Source organism: Pelodiscus sinensis, chromosome 3 (genome assembly GCF_049634645.1).
Source record: "Pelodiscus sinensis isolate JC-2024 chromosome 3, ASM4963464v1, whole genome shotgun sequence".
NCBI lineage: Eukaryota > Metazoa > Chordata > Testudines > Trionychidae > Pelodiscus > Pelodiscus sinensis.
The window spans coordinates 168,740,698-168,763,838 of record NC_134713.1 but is presented as its reverse complement, the minus strand read 5'-3'; the positions used below and the strand labels follow the sequence as shown (position 1 = coordinate 168,763,838).

At 44.5% G+C, this 23,141-nt stretch overlaps 1 protein-coding gene and 1 non-coding gene across 2 annotated transcripts in view; one reads left to right on the top strand and one right to left on the bottom strand.

Moving 5' to 3' along the window:
- The window catches only part of HAAO (3-hydroxyanthranilate 3,4-dioxygenase), a 72,685-nt gene extending 59,920 nt beyond the window's left edge, over positions 1-12,765 (bottom strand). Inside the window, exons 1-2 of the mRNA XM_006133988.4 lie at positions 12,588-12,765; positions 2,171-2,249 (exon numbers count right to left, since the gene is read on the bottom strand). Coding sequence (XP_006134050.3) covers positions 2,171-2,249; positions 12,588-12,667 — 159 coding nt within the window. The 5' untranslated portion in view covers positions 12,668-12,765. The remainder of the gene's footprint in view (positions 1-2,170; positions 2,250-12,587) is intronic.
- Positions 12,766-21,691: 8,926 nt separating this feature from the next.
- TRNAI-UAU (transfer RNA isoleucine (anticodon UAU)) lies at positions 21,692-21,785 on the top strand. The gene is made up of 2 exons: positions 21,692-21,729; positions 21,750-21,785. It is a non-coding gene; the product is annotated as a tRNA-Ile (tRNA).
- Positions 21,786-23,141: the final 1,356 nt, after the last annotated feature.

The window sequence follows — 23,141 nt, the reverse complement described above, 5'->3', positions numbered from 1 at the left end:
CAGTCCTCTAATTTTTTTCTCAGAAATTTGTAAAAGCCAAGTCCATCATATGCATCTTGACAGATAGATACGAAGAAGGCAAAGATGGGCTTACAGTGACAACTAGTGTTCGTCTATAGCCAAGTCCTTCAGTACAACCGCATCTGCTCTAATCCCACTGACAGAGACCAGAAACTTCAGGATCTCTACCAAGCATTTATAAACCTCAATTACCCACCTGGAGAAATAAAAAAACAAATTGAAAGAGCCAGACGAATACCCAGAAACCATCTACTTCAAGACAGACCCAAGAAAACCAACAATAGAACACCACTTGTCATCACCTATATCCCCCAACTTAAGCCCGTCCAACACATTATCAATAAACTACAGCCCATACTAGAACAGGATACTACACTCCAAGAGGCTCTGGGAGACAGACCCATAGTCTCCTACAGACAACCACCTAACCTCAGGATGATTCTTACCAACAACCACAGGACATACCACACTAATACCAACCCTGGAACTTTTCCTTGCAACAAACCCCGTTGCCAGCTTTGTCCACGTATTTACTCTACTGACACCATTATTGGAACTAATCAATTCAGTTATAAGATCAAGAACACATATTCCTGCTCATCCAGAAATATAATTTATGTCATCATGTGCTGACAGTGTCCATCTGCTATGTACATTGGACAAATGTCTCAGACGCTTCGCCAAAGAATCAATGCACACAAAATGGATATCAGACAGTATCACAAAGAAAAAACAGTTTCTTGCTATTTCAACCAGAAAGGGCATTGTCTCAACGACTTGATTACCTGCATCCTGCTTCAAAGACCTTTTAACACCAGACTTGAAAGAGAAACCTCTGAACTGTCATTCATGCTTAAATTTGACACTTTACGCCGGGGTCTTAACAAAGACGCTAATTACCTTACCCATTACAAAGATAGCTTCCCCAATTATCACCTCTAATATTATTAGCTCATAGACATTTACCTCCCCTCTCCATCCCCCCTCTGTTCTGAAATTTGATTTGTCCTTTTTATATGTGTTCACTTTTTTTATTGTATCCCTTTGGTATATAAGGTTATGCCTATTTTCTTCCACAATTTGATCTGAGGAAGTGGGTCTGGCCCACGAAAGCTCATCACCTAATAAACCATCTTGTTAGTCTTTAAAGTGCTACATAGTCCTGTTTTTTGTTTCAGCTAGACTAAACTAACACGGCTACATCTCTATTACTATTCAACTAGTGTTCAGTTTTGATCCTTTCTTTGCTGCTTAAGGGGAAAAATAAAAGAAAGCGAGATAGGGTGGATGAGGTAGTATCTTTTATTGGACCATCTTTTCTTGATGTGAGAGAAAAAATTTCAAGCCTACACAGAGATCTTCTTCAGGTCTGAGAAACTCACTTAGGGTAAGTCTACACTACAAAATTATGTCAACCTATGAGTTATATGACATACAGCCACCTCTGGTTAAATAACTTTGCCTATATATGCAATGAACCCTGTGTTGGCACTGTGCAGTCTCACTTGGAAGGCTTGCACTGATTGAATTATCAGTATAAAGCTTTCTGGCGTGGCATCAGATATCTAGTGTGTGCTGAGTGTGGTGCTAATCACTGTAGCAGTGCAAATATGTCTGCAGATTTTGCATCTGTTGTTCTGGCTGGGTCTGGAGTTGCTTTGAGTTGGTCTGTAGTGGTAATGGCAAACAGCAGACAACAGGAGCTGCAAGCAAGGGTACATGTTGACGCTCAGATAAACAAAGCTTCTGAACGCTTGCCAGAGGCTAACTCTGGCAAACTGCATCCAGCCTGTGAGCTGCGTATTGCTCACCCCTGTTATAATCTATAATGCACAATAAATATTCAAAACAAAAGATCATTTAAATATGAAATAACAAAAAGCTTCATTCTGAAAATATTGCAAGGGCACATTTTGACGTCGTTGGAACTGTTTTATGTTCTTATATCCTAAACAAAATGGTAGTGAAATTAACCCAATTTTAGGAAGTGTTGCAGAATATGATTTTGTCAATTTTCTCTGCCCACCTCTAATCAATTTAATAGAATTAAGTAGGATTTTATTAATTTGCAAATGTCACATATACCATAGTTACATGTGTTAACCCTGGAGATCAATAAATCGTAAAACAGAAATATCCTTTGCGTTACCTCTTCTCCTTCTTCAATATGATAATCCTTTCTTTGGTTTGGTCCTCCAACAAACATGACATTCAACTGCTGGCGGTGCCTGGAAAAAATATTTTAAAGAGATTAGTAGGAATATTTTGCATTTCTATATTTCCTCTGAGGATTTAAAAGTATTTTACAGACACTAATTTATTAAGAGCTCAAGCGGTATAGTCCAGTAAATAGGGTCTGGACTGGGTTTCAAGAGATGTGTTTTTTTAATACTTGTTGAGCTCTAAAGATGAAAAATCCTCTATGAAGAGGTAGGTATTATAATCTTTGCAATATCCACTCTTACATTTGTTTAAATAAAAGCTAAATTAAATGAGAAAATTAAAATACCCAACTAAACTATTTCCATTATTTCCAGGAGGTAATACACAGTGTAATACTTGTAAAACTAGCAATCCCAAATAAGGATCTGGAATCACAATAATTTGATTACAGATCAAATTTCCAAGGGCAAGCCAAAATATTTATTTTTTGTACTGATGAACCTATAAAAACATTCTGCTTGTTGCGGGGAACAAAGGACTGCAATGCTTAGAGAGCTGTAAGTAGCATAGAAGACAACTCATGAAATATTAAAATTCAAAGCATCGTCTGAGCTTTAAAAGAAAGGAAGAATATTATTAGAGAGTGTGTGTGTCATGACTGAATTCTGAAGACCATTAATTTTTATAGAAATGCACGAATTTCATTTCCATGCACAGCACCAGTGATTTAAGGAGAACTGAGGAGCCTGTATTTTCCTTAAACTCTACCTTAGTTTCTGCAAAGCCACTCAAGTCCAGATGCCATTGAACTGCTTAAGCCCTAGTGGCATTTAGCTTACTTCAGCGGCAGAGCCTGATTTGCTAGAGATATTTGCATTCCTAACTCCAGAAAAGGGTTAGCTGGACCAACCTTTCTATTTAAATTGTTAGAGGACCCACACAGGATATATATAAGATCCAGGTTCAAATCCCTTCTCTGTGTGATATAGAGAAGGGACTTGAACCCAGGGCTCCTGCTTTCTCCTTCATTGAAAAGGGGGGCAAACTTTATGAGCTTTCTCTATGTAAAACTTTTATACAGAGGAAGACAGATTTAGCTGGGGTTTTTGATCCCTTTGGGGCTGTGCACCTGAGTGCTATGTCAAGTTCCTGTGCTTGAGCCTTCCCAGAACTTAGCTGTTTTCAGTATCTGTGTTGCTCTGCTGTAGGTCAGTGTTTCCCAATTTTTTTTGACCACGGAACCCTTTCAAACTCAGAAAAATTTCAAGGAATCCCCTAGCCAGGGATTAAGTTTGTCGAGCAAAAAAAAAAAAACACACCCAAACACACACAGACTGCCAGTACACCACAATTCGTAGTAATAAGCTAAATACGGTCATGAGATCACCATTCATTTAAATTCAACATATTGAATATAACACCATTCATTTATATTCAACAAAAATCATATTAAATATGTACAAAAAATAAAACTATCAAATAATATTAATTATATTCATAGTTTTCAATGCGAAGAGTGGTTTTTCTTCTTTTCTTAGCAAATTCTTTTTATATTTGGTTTAATACTAGAAAGTTGGATTCGCATATCTGGCGCAGCATTCAGTCGATTTCTGTATTTCGTTTTCATTAATGCATAGTTCAAGAACCCAGTTTCGCACAAGTATGTACTGGCAAAGGGTAACAGCTGACGAATTGCACGTCTTGATAAAGATGAATATTCTTGACTTCACTCCAAAATGTAATCAGAGAAACTTCTTTAAATTTTTGTATTAATTGGCCATCTGAAGCGATTTCAATTAGGTTTTCATAATCTTGTGTAGAAAAACTGACTGGCTTTTCTGTTAAACTTAATGGATTTCGAATCCAGTTATTGTTGTCATTGATGTTTGGAAAATACTTAATGATGTTCATGTATAAATCGCGGAGATGATCTGCAATGTTGCTGCGAATATCTTCATCAAGTTTGTATCCATTTTCTTCAAGGAAATCATTCAGAGTTGGTAAACAATCCAAATCATTTCGTCCTACAGATGAGATCCAAAACTGTAGCTTCCGTGACAATGACAAAATTTTGTCTTTCGCATTAAAAATATTTACATTCTTTCCTTGCAACGACAGATTTACTTCATTTAGTTTTGTAAAGATGTCTGCAAGATACACAACTCTAGATAACCACAAAAAGTCTGTTAAACAATCAGACAGTTGGAATTTGTGATCCATCAGATTTATGGAGAGCTCATGACGCAATTCAAATAATCTAACCAGCACTTTTCCTCGTAATAGCCACCTGACTTCTGTATGTAGAAGCAGGGCTGTGTGCTGACTACCCATATCTTCACACATAATTTTGAACAGTCTTGATTGTAATGGTCGAGTTTTTATATAATTAATAATCTGTACTGCTTCGTCCAACACCCCAGCTGTTCTGTCCCAGGCTCCAGATTCAGCTGCTGTTGAAACTGATCAGTGGCTGATTCCAGGAAGCTGGGGGCAGAGCAACTCTGCCTCGGGCTTCCTGTAGTCAGCCCCTGGTCAGTTTCCGCAGCAGTGGCTGAATCTGGAGCCAGTTCCGACTTATGTACAAATTCAACTTAAGAACAAACCTATAGTCCCTATCTTGTACGTAACCCGGGGACTGCCCCCTGGCTAATACCACTCCATGGACCCAACCTCCATCACTTTATCTCACTTCTCTTTAAACTCTGTTCTAGTTCTAGCCTTCACAGCCTCCTGCAGCAAGACGTTCCACAGGTTGACTCTTTGCTTTGTGAAGAACAACTTTCTGTTACTAGTTTGAAGCCTGCTACCCATTCCTTTCCTTTGGTGTCCTCTAGTCCTTTTATTATGGGAACTAATGAAGAACTTTTCTTGATGCACCCTCTCCACCCCACTCATGCTTTTATAGACCTCTATTCTATCCCCCCTCAGTCTTCTCTTTTCTAAACTGAAAAGTCCCAGTCTCTTTAGCCTCTCTTCATATGGGACCTGTTCCAAACCTCTGATCATTTTAGTTGCCCTTCCCCCTCCCACCCTCTCTCTTCCCCTCTCCCACCTCCTTTTCCCAGTCTCCCTGAGTTTTGTTCAATAAAGAGAGATTCTATTTTTGACCACACGTTTTCTTCATTTTGTACATCAGGAAGGGGGGCTAGGGAAGGGTAAGTGGAAGGAGGTGAGGGAGGAATGGGGTACGAGCCCCCGATGGGGAGGACTGGGCTGGCTCTGCTGGCTTCTGGGGGTGGAAGCTCTCCTGCAGCCCCCCAATTGCCCCCTCTCCCCAGATGGCAGCCTGCAGCAAGTGCAGCCGGGCTGATGGCCGAGTGGTGTGATGTGCCCAGTGTGGGCACTCAGGGCACTCCAAGCCAGGACTCCTTTGCAAGCGGGGCACCCCTGAGAACTGTCTGTCCGGAGTGGGGGTCGGGTCCCTTTAAGCACAGCCCTCGGCTAGCCTGAGAAAGCAGCTCCACGCTCTAACTCCTCATCTGATGCCCTGCCGGCACTGCTTCCGGCCATCCTTAACCCCGGTTCAGGGTCCACTCTGTGTGGACATGCTAGTTCGAATTAGCAAAACGCTAATTCGAACTAGTTTTTTAGTCTGGATGCGTTAGTTCGAATTAGCTTAGTTCGAATTAACTAATTCGAACTAAGTTAGTTCGAATTAGCGCTGTAGTGTAGACATACCCCCAGAGAGCAGTGAGCAGGTGGATGAAGGTGACCAGCAGAGTGAGTGTGATGCGCCCCCTTCCCTCCCCCTCCCACTCTGGATGGGAGGTAAACTCTGCAGATCACCTCTGAACTCTGGTCTTCCCTGACCAAGGGCAGTGACTGTGAGTGGGGTGCAGAGAAAGGGACATTTACGTTATTGGACTTAAAAACCTGAGAGGAAAAGGACATTGCCCAACCTGCTTGGTTATGAACTCTGTGGTATTTTCCCAAATTAATGCCATGTTACTTCCCTCCCCTTTTATTAAAGGTTTCTTTTCCACTCAGACTCTGTTTGCGAGTGGGGAGCATTGCCTCCCAGAGGCACCCAGGGGTGTTGTGTGACTTTCCCAGGTTACTAGGTGGGGACTTGAGCCAGTTCTGTGTTGGATGGATGGAGAGGAACCCTAGATATTGAACCTGGCCTTGGATGCCGCTGGTGCTACCTGGAAGAAGGATCCCACCTTCAGTACACAGGGGAATGTGCACACCCTCAGTGAAATCTGTGTCTTAGAATAGTTACTCAGAAAAGCAAAGATTCACATGCAGTCATGAAAAGCATTTACATTCCTGAACTAGCAGAACTGGTTATTTAACTTTCATTTACAGGGAAGCTTTAGGATAATTAAAAAGAAATGATTCCTGGAAGTTTTGTTCTTTTGTAATTTCTTTTTGAATGAACTGGATTAAAACCAATATCACAGTAAATAAACATTCAAATTAATGTGAAAATTGTGTTATAATATAAAGATATCATGAAGAGGAATAGGAAATCCTTTGTATTCATGTACGGTAGGGTTTCAACATTATGCCTTATTCCACTGACAAAAGAAATATTTTTTATTACCATGCACAGCGGGTAAAGCTGCTGCTTGGGGAGGCAAGCTCCAGAGCCTGTGGATCTGCCCATACTCCACCCCTGCTGTTCCTCAACTCTGCCTCTGCTCTGCCCCTCCCCCTCCAGCTCCATCTTCTCTTCACTCCCCCCTCTGCTCACTCCTTTCAACCAAATCCTTGAACCCAAATATAGCAAATAACATTTGAAAAAAAAACCCGCTCTTCTAAAATTTCTTTCTAAAGAAAATGGAGCATGTTTTCCCCTGCATGCCAGATTGTGAAGTCTGGACATGCCGAAGGTACCTAATTAAAAGCACTAAATTTGGGAATAAAAAATTTAACTCACAGGTTTTCGATATATCCTGAAGTTTGTTAGAGATTTATTCGTAAAAACTTTGTAGGAAGGGCAAGTCAGTTGTCTCGCTGAATACATGTAATACTATGGAATACATGATGTAGCTCTTCTCTGTTTTACATTTTCTTAATCAGTATTTCTAAAATGCTTTTGTATTTTAAATGTATTCTCTTAAACCTTTATTAAGTAATCATTCCAGATTACTGCATATTTAATGCACTGAAACAAAGACATTATTTTAAATTAGTAAGTGCAGCTTAATGTGTTTATAACAAAGTTCATTGCTTCTAGAAAAAGGGAACACTAATTTAGTCTGTGTGATCTCCATAACAATAGACCTGTTTATGAAATTTCACCATATGTTTATGTTAAAAATGTTTCCAAAGATTTTGGTCATAACAAAGGATTTTATACAGGTTGTACACCTCCCTTAACTGCTGGACCAGGGATGTTCCTAGATCACAGAGCCCAAGGGGGAGTGAAGAGATGAGGGGGATGGAGAGGAGGCCCAGAGTGGGGCAGAGTTTAGGAGGAGCAGGGTGGAGTATGGGCAGATCCACAGGCTCTGGAGGGAGGCCGGGCTGTGGGGCAGGAGTGCGGTGGGGGAAAAGCACCTGGTGACTCAGCTAGGAGCCCTATGTGGGGGCAGGGAGCAACATGGAGAGGGAGGTGGTGCAGCGGACAGTTCTGCCCCCTGCAGTGGGGAGGTAGCAGGAGTCAGCAGCAGTGAGGGTTGCCAGACGGTTTCAACAAAAATGCTGAACACACTTGACATTACATCACAATCTACATTACATCTTATTTAGAAAATACTGGACATTTATATTTTCTCAATTTGTTTTCCGAACAAAAAGCTCAAATACTTGACTGCCTGGTTCAAAACTGGACACCTGGCAACCCTAGCAGTGGCTGCGGAGCTCGGGTTCCGACAGCAGCCGTGGAACTCCAGCCCTGGCCACAGACAGGAGGCTCTGGCCCCAGCTGCAGACCTTGGGGTTTGACACTGGCCATGGAGCTCTGGCCCCAGTCATGGAGCTCAGGGTCCTACAATGGCTATGAAGCTCCAGCTCTGGTCACAGCTGCAGAGCTCTGGCCCCCATAGCAGCTAGGAGCTCCCGCCTGGGGAGCCAGGGCTGGAGAAGGCAGCTGCAGTGGAAGGGGAAGCAATTCAGCAGGGGAAGGGGAAGCGGTTAAGCAGGGGACATGTTGGGAGGGACCTCCCAAGGTCTGGCAAATCCCCTCATTCAAGACCAGTTAGGTCCTGAGGTGCTAGACAAGGGATGTCCAACCTGTATCTTACTAAGGAACTAAATTAGGTGGAAGATTCTCTTAAAACTAGTTCATCAAATAGTCAGAAGTAAAGAAAGGGAAACTCATTTATCCAGCTTTCTGGAATAAAAGGGATGTTGTTCCCTTAACAGTGCTCTTCAATAGATGGGTGAAGGAAAACAGGGATGGACAGAAAGAAAGGAAGGCTGTGAATGTGAATTTTTGTACTTATGACTGGGTGGATCAGTCCCTGATGCCCCTTGCTGAAGGCTTGTGACCTGTTGCACCCTATCCTAGACAAAAAGGACAATAGAGAAGTCCTCCAAGGAGGCTAGAGTAGCCGTAGAGAAAGTGGCCAATCAAGGACAAGACTGGCATACAAAAGGGAACCAAAGCACAGGTTTGAAATCACTGTCACTAGAGCCTTCAAGGTTTGTAGACTGTGAGGCTGGCTGGCTGAGGAAGCCGTCTCCAGAAGGGGAAGCCCTGGAGATATCATTTTCAGTGAGTGGAAAAACAGACTCAGGGTATGTCTACACTAAAAAGTTAATTCGAACTAACAGACGTTAGTTCGAATTAACTTTGATAGGCGCTACACTAGCGCTCCGCTAGTTCAAACTAAGCGGAGTGCTTAGTTCGAACTAGGTAAACCTCATTCCACTAGGACTAAGCCTAGTTCGAACTTACTAGTTCGAATTAAGGGGTGTGTAGCCCCTTAATTCGAACTAGTGGGAGGCTAGCCCTCCCCAGCTTTCCCTGGTGGCCACTCTGGCCAACACCAGAAAAACTCTACTGTCCCCCTCCCGGCCCCAGACTCGTTAAAGGGGCATGGGCTGGCTACGGTGCCCATGCCAGGTGCAAGCCTGCCAGCACCGAGCCAGCAGACTCTCCACCTGGCACGGCTCGAGCCAGCCACCTGATGCCCCCCAGCCCTCCCCCTCTTCCCGGGACCCGGCTGGCGGCTCCAGGGAGCCTGCCCTGCTCCACAAGAGGCGGGCACCCGCCTGGTCCAGTGCAGACATCGTGGACCTCGTCCACGACCTCTGCACTAGGCACAGGAAAGTGGCCATCTAGGGCAAGAGAGCTGCCAGCATGGCCACCCAGGAGCAGGTTTGCATGAAAGTCAAGGTGGTCCAGTGAGACCCCTGACCCTGAACCCTGAGCTTACAATAACCGTACTGGGTCAGACCAAAGGTCAAGCTAGCCCAGTAGCCTGTCTGCTGACAGCGGCCAACACTAGGGACCCTGGACGGGATGGACCAAAGACAGTGACCAAGCCATTTGTCTCGTGCCATCCCTCTCCAGCCTTCCACAAACTTTGGGCAGGGACACCATTCCTACCCCCTGGCTAATAGCACTCCATGGACCCAACCTCCACGACTTTCTCTAAGTTCCCTTTAAACTCTGTTCTAGTTCTAGCCTTCACAGCCTCCTGCAGCAAGGAGTTCCACAGGTTGACTCTTTGCTTTGTGAAGAACAACTTTCTGGTACTAGTTTGAAGCCTGCTACCCATTCCTTTCCTTTGGTGTCCTCTAGTCCTTTTATTATGGGAACTAATGAAGAACTTTTCTGTATGCACCCTCTCCACCCCACTCATGCTTTTATAGACCTCTATCATATCCCCCCTCAGTCTCCTCTTTTCTAAGCTGAAAAGTCCCAGTCTCTTTAGCCTCTCTTCATATGGGACCTGTTCCAAACCCCTGATCATTGTAGTTGCCCTCCCCTCTCCTACCTTCTCTCTTCCCCTCTCCCACCTCTTTTTCCCAGTCTCCCCCAGTTTTGTTCCATAAAGAGAGATTCTATTTTTGACCACATGTTTTCTTTATTTTGTACATCAGGAAGGGGGGCTATGGAAGGGTAAGTGGAAGGAGGTGAAGGAGGAATGGGGTACGAGTCCCCGATGGGGAGGACTGGGCTGGCTCTGCGGGCTTCTGGGGGTGGAAGCTCTCCTGCAGCCCCCCAATTACCGCCTCTCCCCAAATGGCAGCCTGTGGCAAGTACAGCCGGGCTGATGGCCGAGTGCTGTGGTGTGCCAAGTGTGGGTATTCCGGGCACTCCAAGCCAGGACTGCTTTGCAAGCGGGGCACCCCTGAGAACTGTCTGTCCAGGGTGGGGGTCGGGACCCTTTAAGCACAGCCCTCGGCTAGCCTGAGACAGCAGCTCCATGCTCTAACTCCTCATCTGATGCCCTGCCGGCACTGCTTCCGGCCATCCTTAACCTCTGTTCAGGGTCCACTCTGTTTTTAAGTCTAGCTGTGCTAATTCGAATTAGCTTAGTTCGAATTAATTAATTCGAACTAAGTTAGTTCGAATTAGCGCTGTAGTGTAGACATACCCTCAGAGACAGACTAAGGGTTTGCCTACACTTGGCCACCCTAGTTCAAACTAGGGTGGCTAATGTAGGCATTCGAACTTGCAAATGAAGCCTGGGATTTAAATATCCCGGGCTTTATTTGCATGTTCCCGGGCGCCGCCATTTTTAAATGCCCTGTAGTTTGAACACCTGCCCGCGGCTACACGTGGCATGGACTAGGTAGTTCGAATTAAAGCTCCTAATTCGAACTACTGTTACTCCTCATTGAGTGACATAACCTGTTGGCAAATCTCTAAGAACATTCCAGAATTCAGAAACTGAAGTCAATTTTTTGGCAATGTGCTTCTTGCCAGCTTTGACTTCTGCATCCAGACTATTATTTTCAATTTCTCATAATCAAGAAAATTTTCACTTTTTGGGTCACAAGCAGTTAATGCAGAAAGCAAATTGGAGTTGGATCATCTATCAAGCGCTACAAGAATTCTGTCCAGAATAGGAGAGTAGAAATCAGATTTTATAGGTTCTTGAGTGTTCTTGGGAACATAATGTGTAGATGGCTGACCTAATGTATTTAAAACAAAATGTAAGGCCATCCTGGGAGTTATTTTTTGCAATTGTTATAGTGGACATTGGCACAGTCACCCTGTAAGATATACATGACCACTGTGGCCAATCTGTGGAACAAAATATCATTGAATCTTGAGAACATTCCTGAGAGAAAGCTATGCAATGCCTTGTAAAATTGCCAAATGTGACACGTCTCATTCAGGGCACAGATCACATCTCTACTCTCTGGTTGCCAACCAACCTTATAGGAAAGCATTGCCAGATTGGGACGTCACTTTCTCCCTACTTGAGGCCTTGTCTACACAAGAGACTACAGTGGTAAAAACCCTGTGCTGCTGTAAAATTGCTTGTGTAGCCACTTTAGGCTGACAGGAGAGACCTCTTCAATGGACATAACTTAAACCATCCCCAAAGCATCAACATATCGTTGTCCACATTGGTGCTTTTGTCAATGTAAACTTAGGCCACTCAGAGGAGTGTTTTTCACGCCCCTGAGTGACATAAATTATAATGAGAAAAGAGCTAATATACACAGCCTGATTTACAAACAGGAAACTGGGTAGGCTAGATCAGGCCACGGAGCTGACAGCTGTGGTAGAAATTAACTTAGCTTGCTTTTAAAAAAAAAGAGGTGTCCTGTGGCACCTTGAAGACTAACAAATTTATCTGGGCATAAGCTTTCATGGGCTATGGCCCATTTTGTCAGATTCATCACGCGAAATGGGTTCCAACCCACAAAAGCTTATGACTAAATACATTTGTTAGTCTTCAAGGTGCCACAGGACCCCTTGTTGTTTTCACTAAAACAAACTAACATAGCTACCCCTATGAAACTTAGCTCTCTAAGCATCCTTCTCTCTTCCTTGTTCCATTGTCTCATGTATTACTCCTTCTGCTACTCTTTGATTGTAACAATGGGGCCATCCTTCACTTAGGGAGCTGGAGTGGCTGCTCACTGACTGCTGGAATGACTTTGACCTCCAAGTATGGAAACTCAAAGTGAGAAGGAAGTAGTGGAAATGTATAAGCTGAATCTATTCATGAGATAGTTCTATGTGATTTTTCTCCCAATGAGGCAGATCCAAAGCACACTGAAATTAGCAGAAAAGGCAGTGTAGACATCAGTGAACTTTGGACGAGGGCCGTAGATTGCAGTGTGCTCAACATACACAGTCCATTTATTTAAATTATTAAACAATTTTCAAGCATGTTCTGTCTTTTAAAAGAAGTCTGTGGCCAGACTTCTGGTAGGAAGAACAATTTTATCCACAAGTATTAATCTTTGCCAATTGTATGAATTTTACAGAAGTTTCCTTTTATCCTGAGACTATGCAAGGCAAAACAATATCTTTATTTACTTACATGAGCTTATTGCACACTGGGGGTAAAAAAGCAGTTTTGTTTTCTTCAATCCATTTTCTTACATTTACAAGCAGCTCCATGGCACACCAGCAATGCGATTTTTAGAGGAAGTTAACGAATTTGCACAGAAGAATGCAGAACGCACTCTTGTTGAGTGGTTAGGTTACTCCCACCACAAAGCTCATGTGATTGGTTGATAAGATAGAATTGTTCTTCATGCTACGGTGAAAAGGGGAACTACTTTGATCAGCCAAAGGTTATTTTGTAGAGCAAACTATTTTCTAATAGCTTAGTTAATGATCAACTGATGCAGTTTAAAAAAAATCTAGATCTTTGCTTAGGTTTGTTTAAATATACAACCTTTGCTTTAGCAGGGCTAGAAGGAAGAAAATCATTCAGTTTGTATTCATTATCTTGTTGAAGGTACAGGTTAAATGTCAGTAAATTGCATTATCATGAAAATAATATACTAACTAGACAGTTGTTTAGAATACAGTCTAACGGAAGAAAGGCAGAATTGTGGCTGCATAATGATATATATTTATATATAAATGGATATTTTAAATTTTTTAATAACTAGCTATTCCTGAAGTATTTAAGAATGGAATAATGAGTGACTTTGTTCATGACGTTTAACTTGTTACTACTGCAAGTAGAGAATTTAGGTCAGATGTCAACAGGTTGGTATTGTAAGAAATTCACAGCTCCTGGGAAATAAAATTGTTACTATGTCAACAAAATGTTAGAAACTGCCTGCTGCCAACAGGCCTATTGAGTTGAGTTGAAGGAGATTCTCTCTCTCTCTCTCATGTTTTAGAGTGTGTCCCTGTCTGTCTGTGTCTGTTTGTCCATTTGAAGCCCCCAGAGCCTGGCCCTCCCCAGACAAGCTGCAGACTGCAGGGGGGCAGCTGCAGGCAGGAGCAACTCCTGGAATGAGGCCCCTCCCCAGAAAGCCCGCAGGAAATTGGGGGGGGGGGGGAACCCGGGGATCCACCCACCCACCCAAGCCTCTCGCCCTCCCGGCAGGGACCCACCCTCCTCCCCCCCCGAGCCTCGCTCCTGCCCAGACAGCCTGCAGGCAATGGGGAGGAGGGTGCTGGAGATCACAGACAGCCCCCAGAGCTTCACCCATCTCCCAATATAGACTGCAGGCCACATGAGACATAATTTTTTGAATTTGCATATCCTCTTTCGACCGTTCTGCGTAGTCTAGATATGTCCAAAATGTGGTATACATCCCTGAATTATCTAAAGTTGGTAATACAGGTATTTATCTTGGGCACTCTCATTAGCTTGTGTATTTAATATAATTTATTTTGTATGCAATTAGGCTTTTTCTGATTTGGTTATATCAGTGTAAATCTGGAGTAACTGTTGAAGATAATTGCATCTAATCTACAAATTCCATTTGTGCATGTAAACAGAGTTCATGCTAAAATACAAGTGAGTGTTGTTTGTATGAGTACAATCTTGTGCATACATGTGTCAGTGTGATAAACTATTTATGTAGAATTTTGGGAGCAGAAATGGAAGTTGAGTTGAAGCCTTTATAAATGTAACCCTTGAAGGGAAACAGTGACAAGAGGGAGCAGTCATACTTGCAAAACATGCTCTCTGAAGCAGGATGCCCTTCCCTACATGGGCAGATGTGTAGAGACATCACCATGGTATGTCTACAGTAGACTTCTTTCTGCAAAAAATTCCCACGATTGGTAATACTGATGTAAGCTCCATCAGTGTCAGCAATATATGAGTCCTAGTCTTTTTAATTTAGTTGCCTTCTGAGCTAGATTACATAGTGCTAAAAACATCTGAGTCATAGCTACGCTATAATCTCAACCATCGCAACTTGTTGGGCAACTGCAACCATGACAAATTTCCCCATGAATTGGAAATAATTAGCTAAAATTAGAACTGATGGGTCAAATTGTGTTCCGAATCCTGCCTTCTTTTCTGCTGCCTCTTATGTGTCTCAGATTGTGCCACGGGAAGTTGAAAGGACTCTATCCCCCCTTTCCTTCATATGCAGCCAACTGGAGGGAAACTGGACCAAATTTAGCTCCCTCTTTCTTTTAGCCAGTCAGCAGAGCTCTTATCTCAGCTCATCAGGTATCAGACAGCCTCATAAGGAGGTGTGTCTAGGACCACTGTTGCTATGCCAGATGTTCTTTCGGAGCTGAGACAAGCCTCCCTTTCCCTCTTGTACTCTCCCTTTCATACAGCCTGACAGTTGTGAATGATGCTGAAAATACATAACTATGCACGCCTGCCTGAAAGTTATGTGTGTGTGTGTGTATTCTCCCTTCTTTTTTAATTAATTTAGCAGACTGCAGTATTGTAACCCCCAACACTTAAAAATCATGACTCAGCCTCATCCACTATCATGAGATTGGTTTTAAAATCGTGTGATTATGGAAAATAATAGATTTGGTGTGTTTTCTGCTTTTTAAGGGTGCACTGGATCTCATTTTGAAGCTGTCTTCAAAGCCATGAAGGCTAAAAATTTACTTTTTTTTTTAAGAATGAAAGCTGAAATAATCACATATCACTTGACTCCAGGAGCTGGGAGTTTAAGTAAAACAATGTATCATGGGACTCGTGACAAAATCATCAGCAACACTGATGTCTGGTGTCATCCCCTTAGAATCACTTCTGAATTTTCTCTCTTGTTTATGATTCTGCATAAGTTTGATGGCATAATGTGAGGTCATGCCTACTGTATTGTAAAATTCTTATGGAAGATCAGAGTTTGTGGTTATCACCTCCTGGGCAAATAAGCAGAGAACTGGTTGTGAATTATTAGGCATTACTATGGTCTGATTAGTGAGTCTGTACAGATCTGTTTGCCATTTTCTGAACACCTGGGACAGTTTCTGTTCTATTTCCATTCTCAATTTGTAGGGGATTTTCCACTGTCTTTTATAAAGAAATAAACATATAGACATTTTTACCAATTAATATTTATAAGGATTTGCCCTTTCTTGTCATAGCTTAGTCTTCTTAATATTTTTCTATATGTGTGAACATGAAAGGGTGATAACATGGTTTCTGCTTAACCCTGAATTTAAATTCTCACTGAAATACACATAAGTGGCCAGATTGGCTTCAAAATTGATATGTTGGGGATAAAGTGCACATTTGAGATAATTTGATCGAAGTGTTTCTTAGTGTTACACTGGTATAACCTAAGGGGTGACTTTAAACTAATATAGCTACAACAGAAAATCTCCAGGAGTGGACACTCATATAAGAATGTCTTTTTCCAGTTTATCTTGTCTCTTCAAGTGATTTAGGCTATTCCAAAACAAAAACAAAAAAGTCATTATGCTGGGGATTGACGCTTCAATGATTGATCCACCAAGCTGTCGATTTATCGCGTCTGCTTAGACTAGGGATGTTCAAAGTCGATAAAAATAGTAAACAGATAACCGCTGAAAATCTCAGTGGTTGAAGTGTCACATGGTATGGGCTCTACAGCTTAAATAAGCTTTATACTGCAGAGTCTGTAGCAAAGCTTAGGTTTCATTGCAGCATTGAAGCCACCTCCCCGGGAGTGGGGAAAAGTTTAACTGATAACATTAACAGATAAGCATCAGCTTATCTAACATTCCTACCTTAGACACAATATATCAATCTCTGAGCGCTCTGCTGTCGATACTGGTACTCCACTAGGATGAGAGGAGTAGCCGGAACCGATGCAAGCGCAGCTCCTGCTGGTTTTACTGCAGACACACTTCAGCTATGATTGACGGTCGGGGTTAGTGTAGCATCCACACATGGAGTTGTACTGGTACCGGTAATTACACCAGTATTACTGGTATATTTTCACATGGTTTTAAAAAAAATGACTAATTTTTCACATGTATTGCTGGAATGCTTTTACATATAGTGCATGGCACCAAAAAAAGTTGAACATTTGAAATAATAAAATGTTTTAGGCTTTGCAGTGCTATGTCCTGCTGCAAACTACTGGCAAGTTGTACGATGAGAGATCTTTCCATTCACACTACATTTTAATTTAGGGGAAGTACACTGGGATGGGAAACTGCACAGAATTTTTACTCTTCTGTGGCAATGTTTTTGGTCACTTTATATCCTTATTATAGATTAATACAGGTTGAACCTCTCTAATCCAGAACTCTTTGGTCCAGCCACATTTGTAGTCCAGCAGGATGTTGCTGGACCAGAGAGCCCCAGTGGCTAGGAATGGGAGCTGACGAAGAGTCTAGAGCAGTGTTTCTTAAACCGTGTTCCGCGGCACACTGGAGAACGGAATTCAAAATGGCTGCCCTTAAAGGGGCAGGCAACCTTTTTTACCTTTTTTTTTTTTACTCAATAACTTTTCCCAGACCATTTTTTCCTCAATAACTACCTCCTGGCCCTTCCCCCCACCCCTATTTTTGGTCAATAAAAAATCCTTGGTGTTCCTCATAAAATAATTGTTTGGTGTTCCTCGGTCTTAAAAAGTTTTAAGAAACACTGGTCTAGTGGCAGGAGAGCTGGCAGCTGGAAATGCAGCCAGTCCAGCAGCAGGAGAGTCAGTGGCTGGGAGAACAGCCAGGGCTGGGAGTGTAGCCAGTCCCATCCTTGGGGGTGTAGCAGGGGATCCAGAGACAGGGGCTTCACTGCCATGTGCTAGGCTCCAGACCCCACTGGGAAACCCTGCAGCAGCAGCCTGCTGACCTGCTGGCCTTCAGGGCTCACCACTGCTAGCCCTCCACTGGGACTTTCTGCTCCTGGAACATCTGTGGTCCAGCCAGAGAGTTCTGGTTTAGAGAGGTGCAACATGTACAATTACATTAACTATCTCAGGTTAATTTAGAATCCGTTAACATGGGTTAAAACAGAACCACAAACTCTAATTTAGATAGGCCCACTGTCATCTGATATCGGCCTTTATATAAGCAATATTAGCAACTGGTTGACAGAAATTACACTGAATGCATGGAACTGCCTCTCTGCCTTTTTTCCAGTTGCACAATGAACATTGAAGAGACCAAGAATGCATTAGAGAATTTCTTGCAATTAGTTTCATGCAATTTAGGCAAATATTCCTCAATCCCAAAAGAATGACACAATAATGTTCTAGCTTTCTAAAACCACTTTTAGTGGAAATTAGTTAGTCTGCAGTGGTCACTTAGAAAAGCAATGCTCATCTTTAAGAGGAGTTAAATTTGTCAGGAAAATCTTCTGCTCAATCTGCTGTATTCCAAAGAGGAATGGAAAAATTGGCCACTTATAATCTACAAATGAAGATTATGATCTTTATAATATTAATATTACTAAATGTAATTATGTGGGCTCCTTTTTCTAAATGTTTTAAATATAACAGTGGCCATATTACCACTGTCTGTGATATATGCATGGAGAAAACCATCTAGTCCTATTTGTGCACCTAGAAGTCAGGCACATATAATTATTTTATGGCTGCTATATAATGACAAGCACCAAAAGGCCGTTTTTATGTGTTGACGTAATTCAGCATGTCCTCACTTTATCTAGAGTACAAAGAGTCTTGAGCACAAGGTGTTCAGAGTATTGTACATATAAAAACTGATTAAATGAACTGCTTTCTATAACACCTTCCATTTTTGGCTTCTCATTCCGTAAAACTCAACAATGGTTGCATAGGGGCACTAGTGTGAAATAGTGAATAACTTTGTAAATTGAGTCATGTATAATAATAGCCAAACAGGGAGAAATAAAAACAATATATGGAGATATGTTGCTTTGTTTGGTAACATGGGTATTTAAAAACACACACACCCTTCTGCACATGCATTTCTTGTTACAGAAGATTGCTAGCATCATACTGAGGCATGTGGAATTATTCAGAGGTCAGTTCCTCAGCAGGCATGAAAGTCAGTTTCATTATCTTTATATTAGATTTATTTAGCATTGCTTGGGTCTTTGAGGGCAGGGGACTGGGTGTGTGGGGTACGGGAGTCAGGGCAGGGGCTTGGAGATGTGGGGCTCAGGGAAGGAGGCTGAAAATATGGGGGTGTAGGAGTCAGGGTTAGGGGGTGTGAGGAGTCAGGGTTAGGGGGTGGGAAGGGGCTCAGGGCCTGGGATAGTGGGGTGCAGAGTTAGGGGGTTGTGAGGTGTGGAGAGCTCAGAGGTGGGACAGAGGGACTCAGGGGAGGGGTGAGGGCAGCTTCTCTTCCTCTGCCTTTCTTCATTCCATAAACATGAGAAACATAAGTTAAAGCTGCCTTTGGGGAGTTGGAAAGTTTAGCAGGTGGCAAGAGTGACTTCATAAAGTACTTGTTTGCAGAGAACCCAAGAATCAAATGGACAAGAAGACTATTACTTTCTCACTATATGATTATCTACTAGGATGTTCTCACACAATTGCTCTGGCACCAGTGTAGTTTTGACAGTTCTAACAACGGTGGATGTGCTACTGTACACAACCTAGTCTCTGAGCAGGTTTGGCTGATATGACACAGTGATAAAAATGCCAAAGGCTACTTCATACCAGTGACAGAGCAATATTGGGAGAAATTCTTCAAATCCTTGGTATAAAGGGTGTCCCTGCTATATGCCGCCCCAGCATACATCCGTTCTGCCCTAAAGTCGTTGATGCTTGTAGGAACTGATGCATTATAAGTTCTCCCATTCCCTGCTCTTGAGTCGCACACACACACAAAAAAAATTGCAACTGGAAGTCAGCCATAGGAAAAAAAAATCCCCTCTTTAAGCAGTTTCTCTAGAAGTCCAAGTTTTTTGGAATGTATTTTTGACTTATAGAGAGGATGACCTGTAGATGAGTGGTTCCCAAACTTTTCGGTATCATGCCCCCTTTTTGATTTTTGAAAAACCCTTACCCATCCCCTCCCACAAAAAAAAAAAAAAAAAGAAGGAACTGACCGGGGCTGCAAAACTTGATGGGGAGCGACTGAGTTGCCTCACACCCTCCCTGGAATTTCTTCATGCCCCCCAGTTTGCGAATCCATGCTGTAGATGAACCCGTGAGACATGGATAAACTTCTACTGCTGCTGTACCTGCAATCTTACAAATCTCATTAGCTCTGAATTCACTGAAAATAAATGTTAACTTGCTCTATGAGTGCCTGAGAGTACAAGATTCTTCTCATTTTCAGAGTACTGAATGCTTCAGGGCTAGAATAAGCAGAGTGAAACAGGAAGTGATTATGGAAAAAATAGTATCTTTGGTTTGAGGTTTGCTTTGTTATTATTTATTTTAAGTATGCTTTAGACTGTGTTGTTTAGTCTGTATCATCATTTGGTTTGGTATGGAAAATTTCAATTCAGGATTAAGAAGAATTACATCTAAATACTGTAGGCAATTTCAATGCCACTCAAATGTTGGACCAATAAACCAGCAATGAAATATTTCATTTGCACATGTAGCAAAGAAATTCTCTCTCCAGAGACCAATTCTTTTCTATTCCAGTCAATGCTGGAGCATGTGCATAGTCCCTTACACTTGAGATGGTGCAAAGAGAAAATAAAGTTAAAAAAACCCAAGTCCCCTCCAAAATATCCCCTCCCCTAACCCTGCAACCAACAATCCCAAGCAAACTGCAAGGCTATGCAATGGGCCCAGCCCCGCAGTGTTGATGCCCCAGTGTCCACCTGCACCATGACACCAGGTTGCCACAGCGGTTTTAGGTGCGGAAGGGGGCGGGGCGCGTTACAAGTTAGAGAAGGCCCCCAGAAATACGAGAAGTGATGTTCTGAGTGGGCCTGGGATCCATGCGGCTCCCTGCTGCCGGGAGCTGCACGCGGGGCTTTGCCGATTTGCTCTCGGGAAAAGGAAGGCAGCCGGAACCAGAGCCGCTCCGTGGAACGGCTGCCCCCGGCGGGCAAATCGCTCAGAGCAGCGGGGGCGCTTCAGGGCCCAGCCAGCGGGCTCCAGCGCCTTCCCCTGGGGCTGGGTCACAGCTCAGCGCGCGCTGCACGGCACCATGGCCCGGGCGCCGCAGCGACGTGCAGAGCCCCTGCTGCCCACACCCCGCGGCTAACGGGGGGCGTCGGGCACCGCCTCCTTGCCCCGCGCCGCCCCCCAACCCCATTGCACGGCGCCCCCCGTGCCGCCCCCACCCCATTGCACCGCCCCCCTCACCGAGCCCCCACCCCATTGCACTAAGCCCCCCCGCATCCGCACCGCGCCTCCCCCCGCACCGCGCCCCAACTCCATGCACTGCGCCCCCCCGCGCCCCAACTCCATTGCATTGCGCCCACCCGCATCCGCACCGCGTCCCCCCACCGAGCCCCCACCCCATTGCACTGCGCCCCCCCGCACCGAGCCCCAACTCCATTGCACTGCGCCCCCCCCACCGAGCCCCCACCCCATTGCACTGCGCCCCCCCGCACCGAGCCCCAACTCCATTGCACTACGCCCCCCCACCGAGCCCCCACCCCATTGCACTGCGCCCCCCCGCACCGAGCCCCCACTCCATTGCACTGCGCCCCCCCACCGAGCCCCAACTCCATTGCACTGCGCCCCCCCGCACCGCGTCCCCCCCACCGAGCCCCCACCCCCTTGCACTGCGCCCCCCCCGCACCGCGCCCCAACTCCATGCACTGCGCCCCCCCGCACCGCGTCCCCCCCACCGAGCCCCCACCCCCTTGCACTGCGCCCCCCCCGCACCGCGCCCCAACTCCATTGCACTGCGCCCACCCGCACCCGCACCGCGTCCCCCCCCTCACCGAGCCCCCACCCTATTGCACTGCGCCCCCCCCACCGAGCCTCCACCCCATTGCACTGCGCCCTCTGTGCCGCCCCTGCAACAGCGCCCCCTACTGCTCTTCCACCGCACTCCCCCCCCATCTGCCCTCTGCGCCGCGCTTCCTCGTGCTGCCCCTTGCACTGCGCCCCCCCAGCACCGCGCTCCCTCGGAGGGGCCCCCACCGCACCTCCACCCGGCAAGGGAGGAAGCCACCGCTCCCATTGCTTAGCTCCGCCGCTAGGCCCTGCTACGCGCCGCCAGGCACCGGGCCAGGCCCGCCCCTGCACCGCGCCTCCTCCCCCCCAGTAGTGTCCGCGCGGCCGCTGGGAGTGAGCGGCTACCGCTCTGCGCCGTTCCCCGCCCCCGGGAACACCGTTGATAAAGCGTTCGGGAAGGCATGGTGTCAGGGCTCCAGTGGCGCAATCGGTTAGCGCGCGGTACTTATACAGCAGTACACAGCAGAGCAATGCCGAGGTTGTGAGTTCGAGCCTCACCTGGAGCACATGTTCTTTTGGGACGCGCACTGCACGTTTTTCGTGTTTGGTGTGAAAGAGTGTTTGCAGCTTTCCAGTACAGCTTGCACTAGGACTCACTGCTGAGCCAGGCCTTGGCTAAATTGTGCAGCCATTTTATGCCTGTGTGTGTAACACTGCATAATAGTACTAATCTACACACTGTGTTATACAATAAGCAGATATAAACTCACAGCTTGATTAAACTGCTTTTTCTCTATAGATACTATTTTTGTGTATCTATAGAGATACATAATAAATAGAAATGGGCATGTGTATGTGTATACATATGCATGCCTACATGCTGATGATTTTTGTGTGTGTCTGTGTATATTTCACCTATGTTTCTGCCTTTTTGGATGTGTGTTAGCTTTAACTATTAGTCTCCACTTGTCTGTCATATCCAAGCTAGTTTATGTAATTTATACATCTTTCTGGAAAATGTTGCATGTATGATTTTTGTGGGCAACCATTTAAAATTATATATTTAATATATAGATTATGCTTTATGTAAAATATGGATTATCAATTTATCACAGAAAGATGAGTTACTGCAAACTAGTTCTCTGAGGCTGCAAATGGATAAATTGTCTTTCCCCTCATTTTAAGTTAGCTGTATATTGTGCAGCTTGACAATATAATAATTGGCTTTTTAAAGTCTGGACTAAATCATGGTATTATTCACTGTAACAGAGGATTATTGTTGACAATTTTTAAAAAGCTAATACATAAAAAGTAAAAATAAATCATTATAGGCTGCTTTGCTTGTAGTCACTTCAGAGGTCTGGGCTGTTAGTGTCATGGGTAGAGAATGTCTGATAAAGTCGGAGGTGGTGCTAAGTGGATCGTGGATGAGTACATAACTAATGAACAAATAACAATAATGCATGAGTTAGGAATGTAAGCGACTAGTTGACTACCTGATAAGCCTAGGCTTATCGGGTAGTCAAGTACCTACTCGACTAGCTCCCTCCTGCCCCCCCCCCCCCATCCCTCTTCTCCTTGCTGCCTCTGTATCAGAGGCACCAAGAGGCGGAGGGCACAGGAGCCGGTGCTAAGGAAAGCCAGTTTAAAAGCCAGTCATCGTGTGTGTCCCCCGTATCCTCTCTGCAGGGGAGGCAGAGGCGCGGCAGGGGAAACGGCAAGAGCCACTTGCTGCCATTGTGCATTTGAAAGGAAGAGGTGCAGCAGGCAGCTACTGTACATTTCAAAGGGGGAGGTGCAGCAGTCAGGACCCTGCGTGAGCAGGGACTGCTTCCGTTCTCGCTCAAGCGGGTTCCCCTTTGTGCCTCTGCCCCCCTCAACTCTGCACCCCAAACCCCAGCCCCGGATCTTAACTCCTTCCA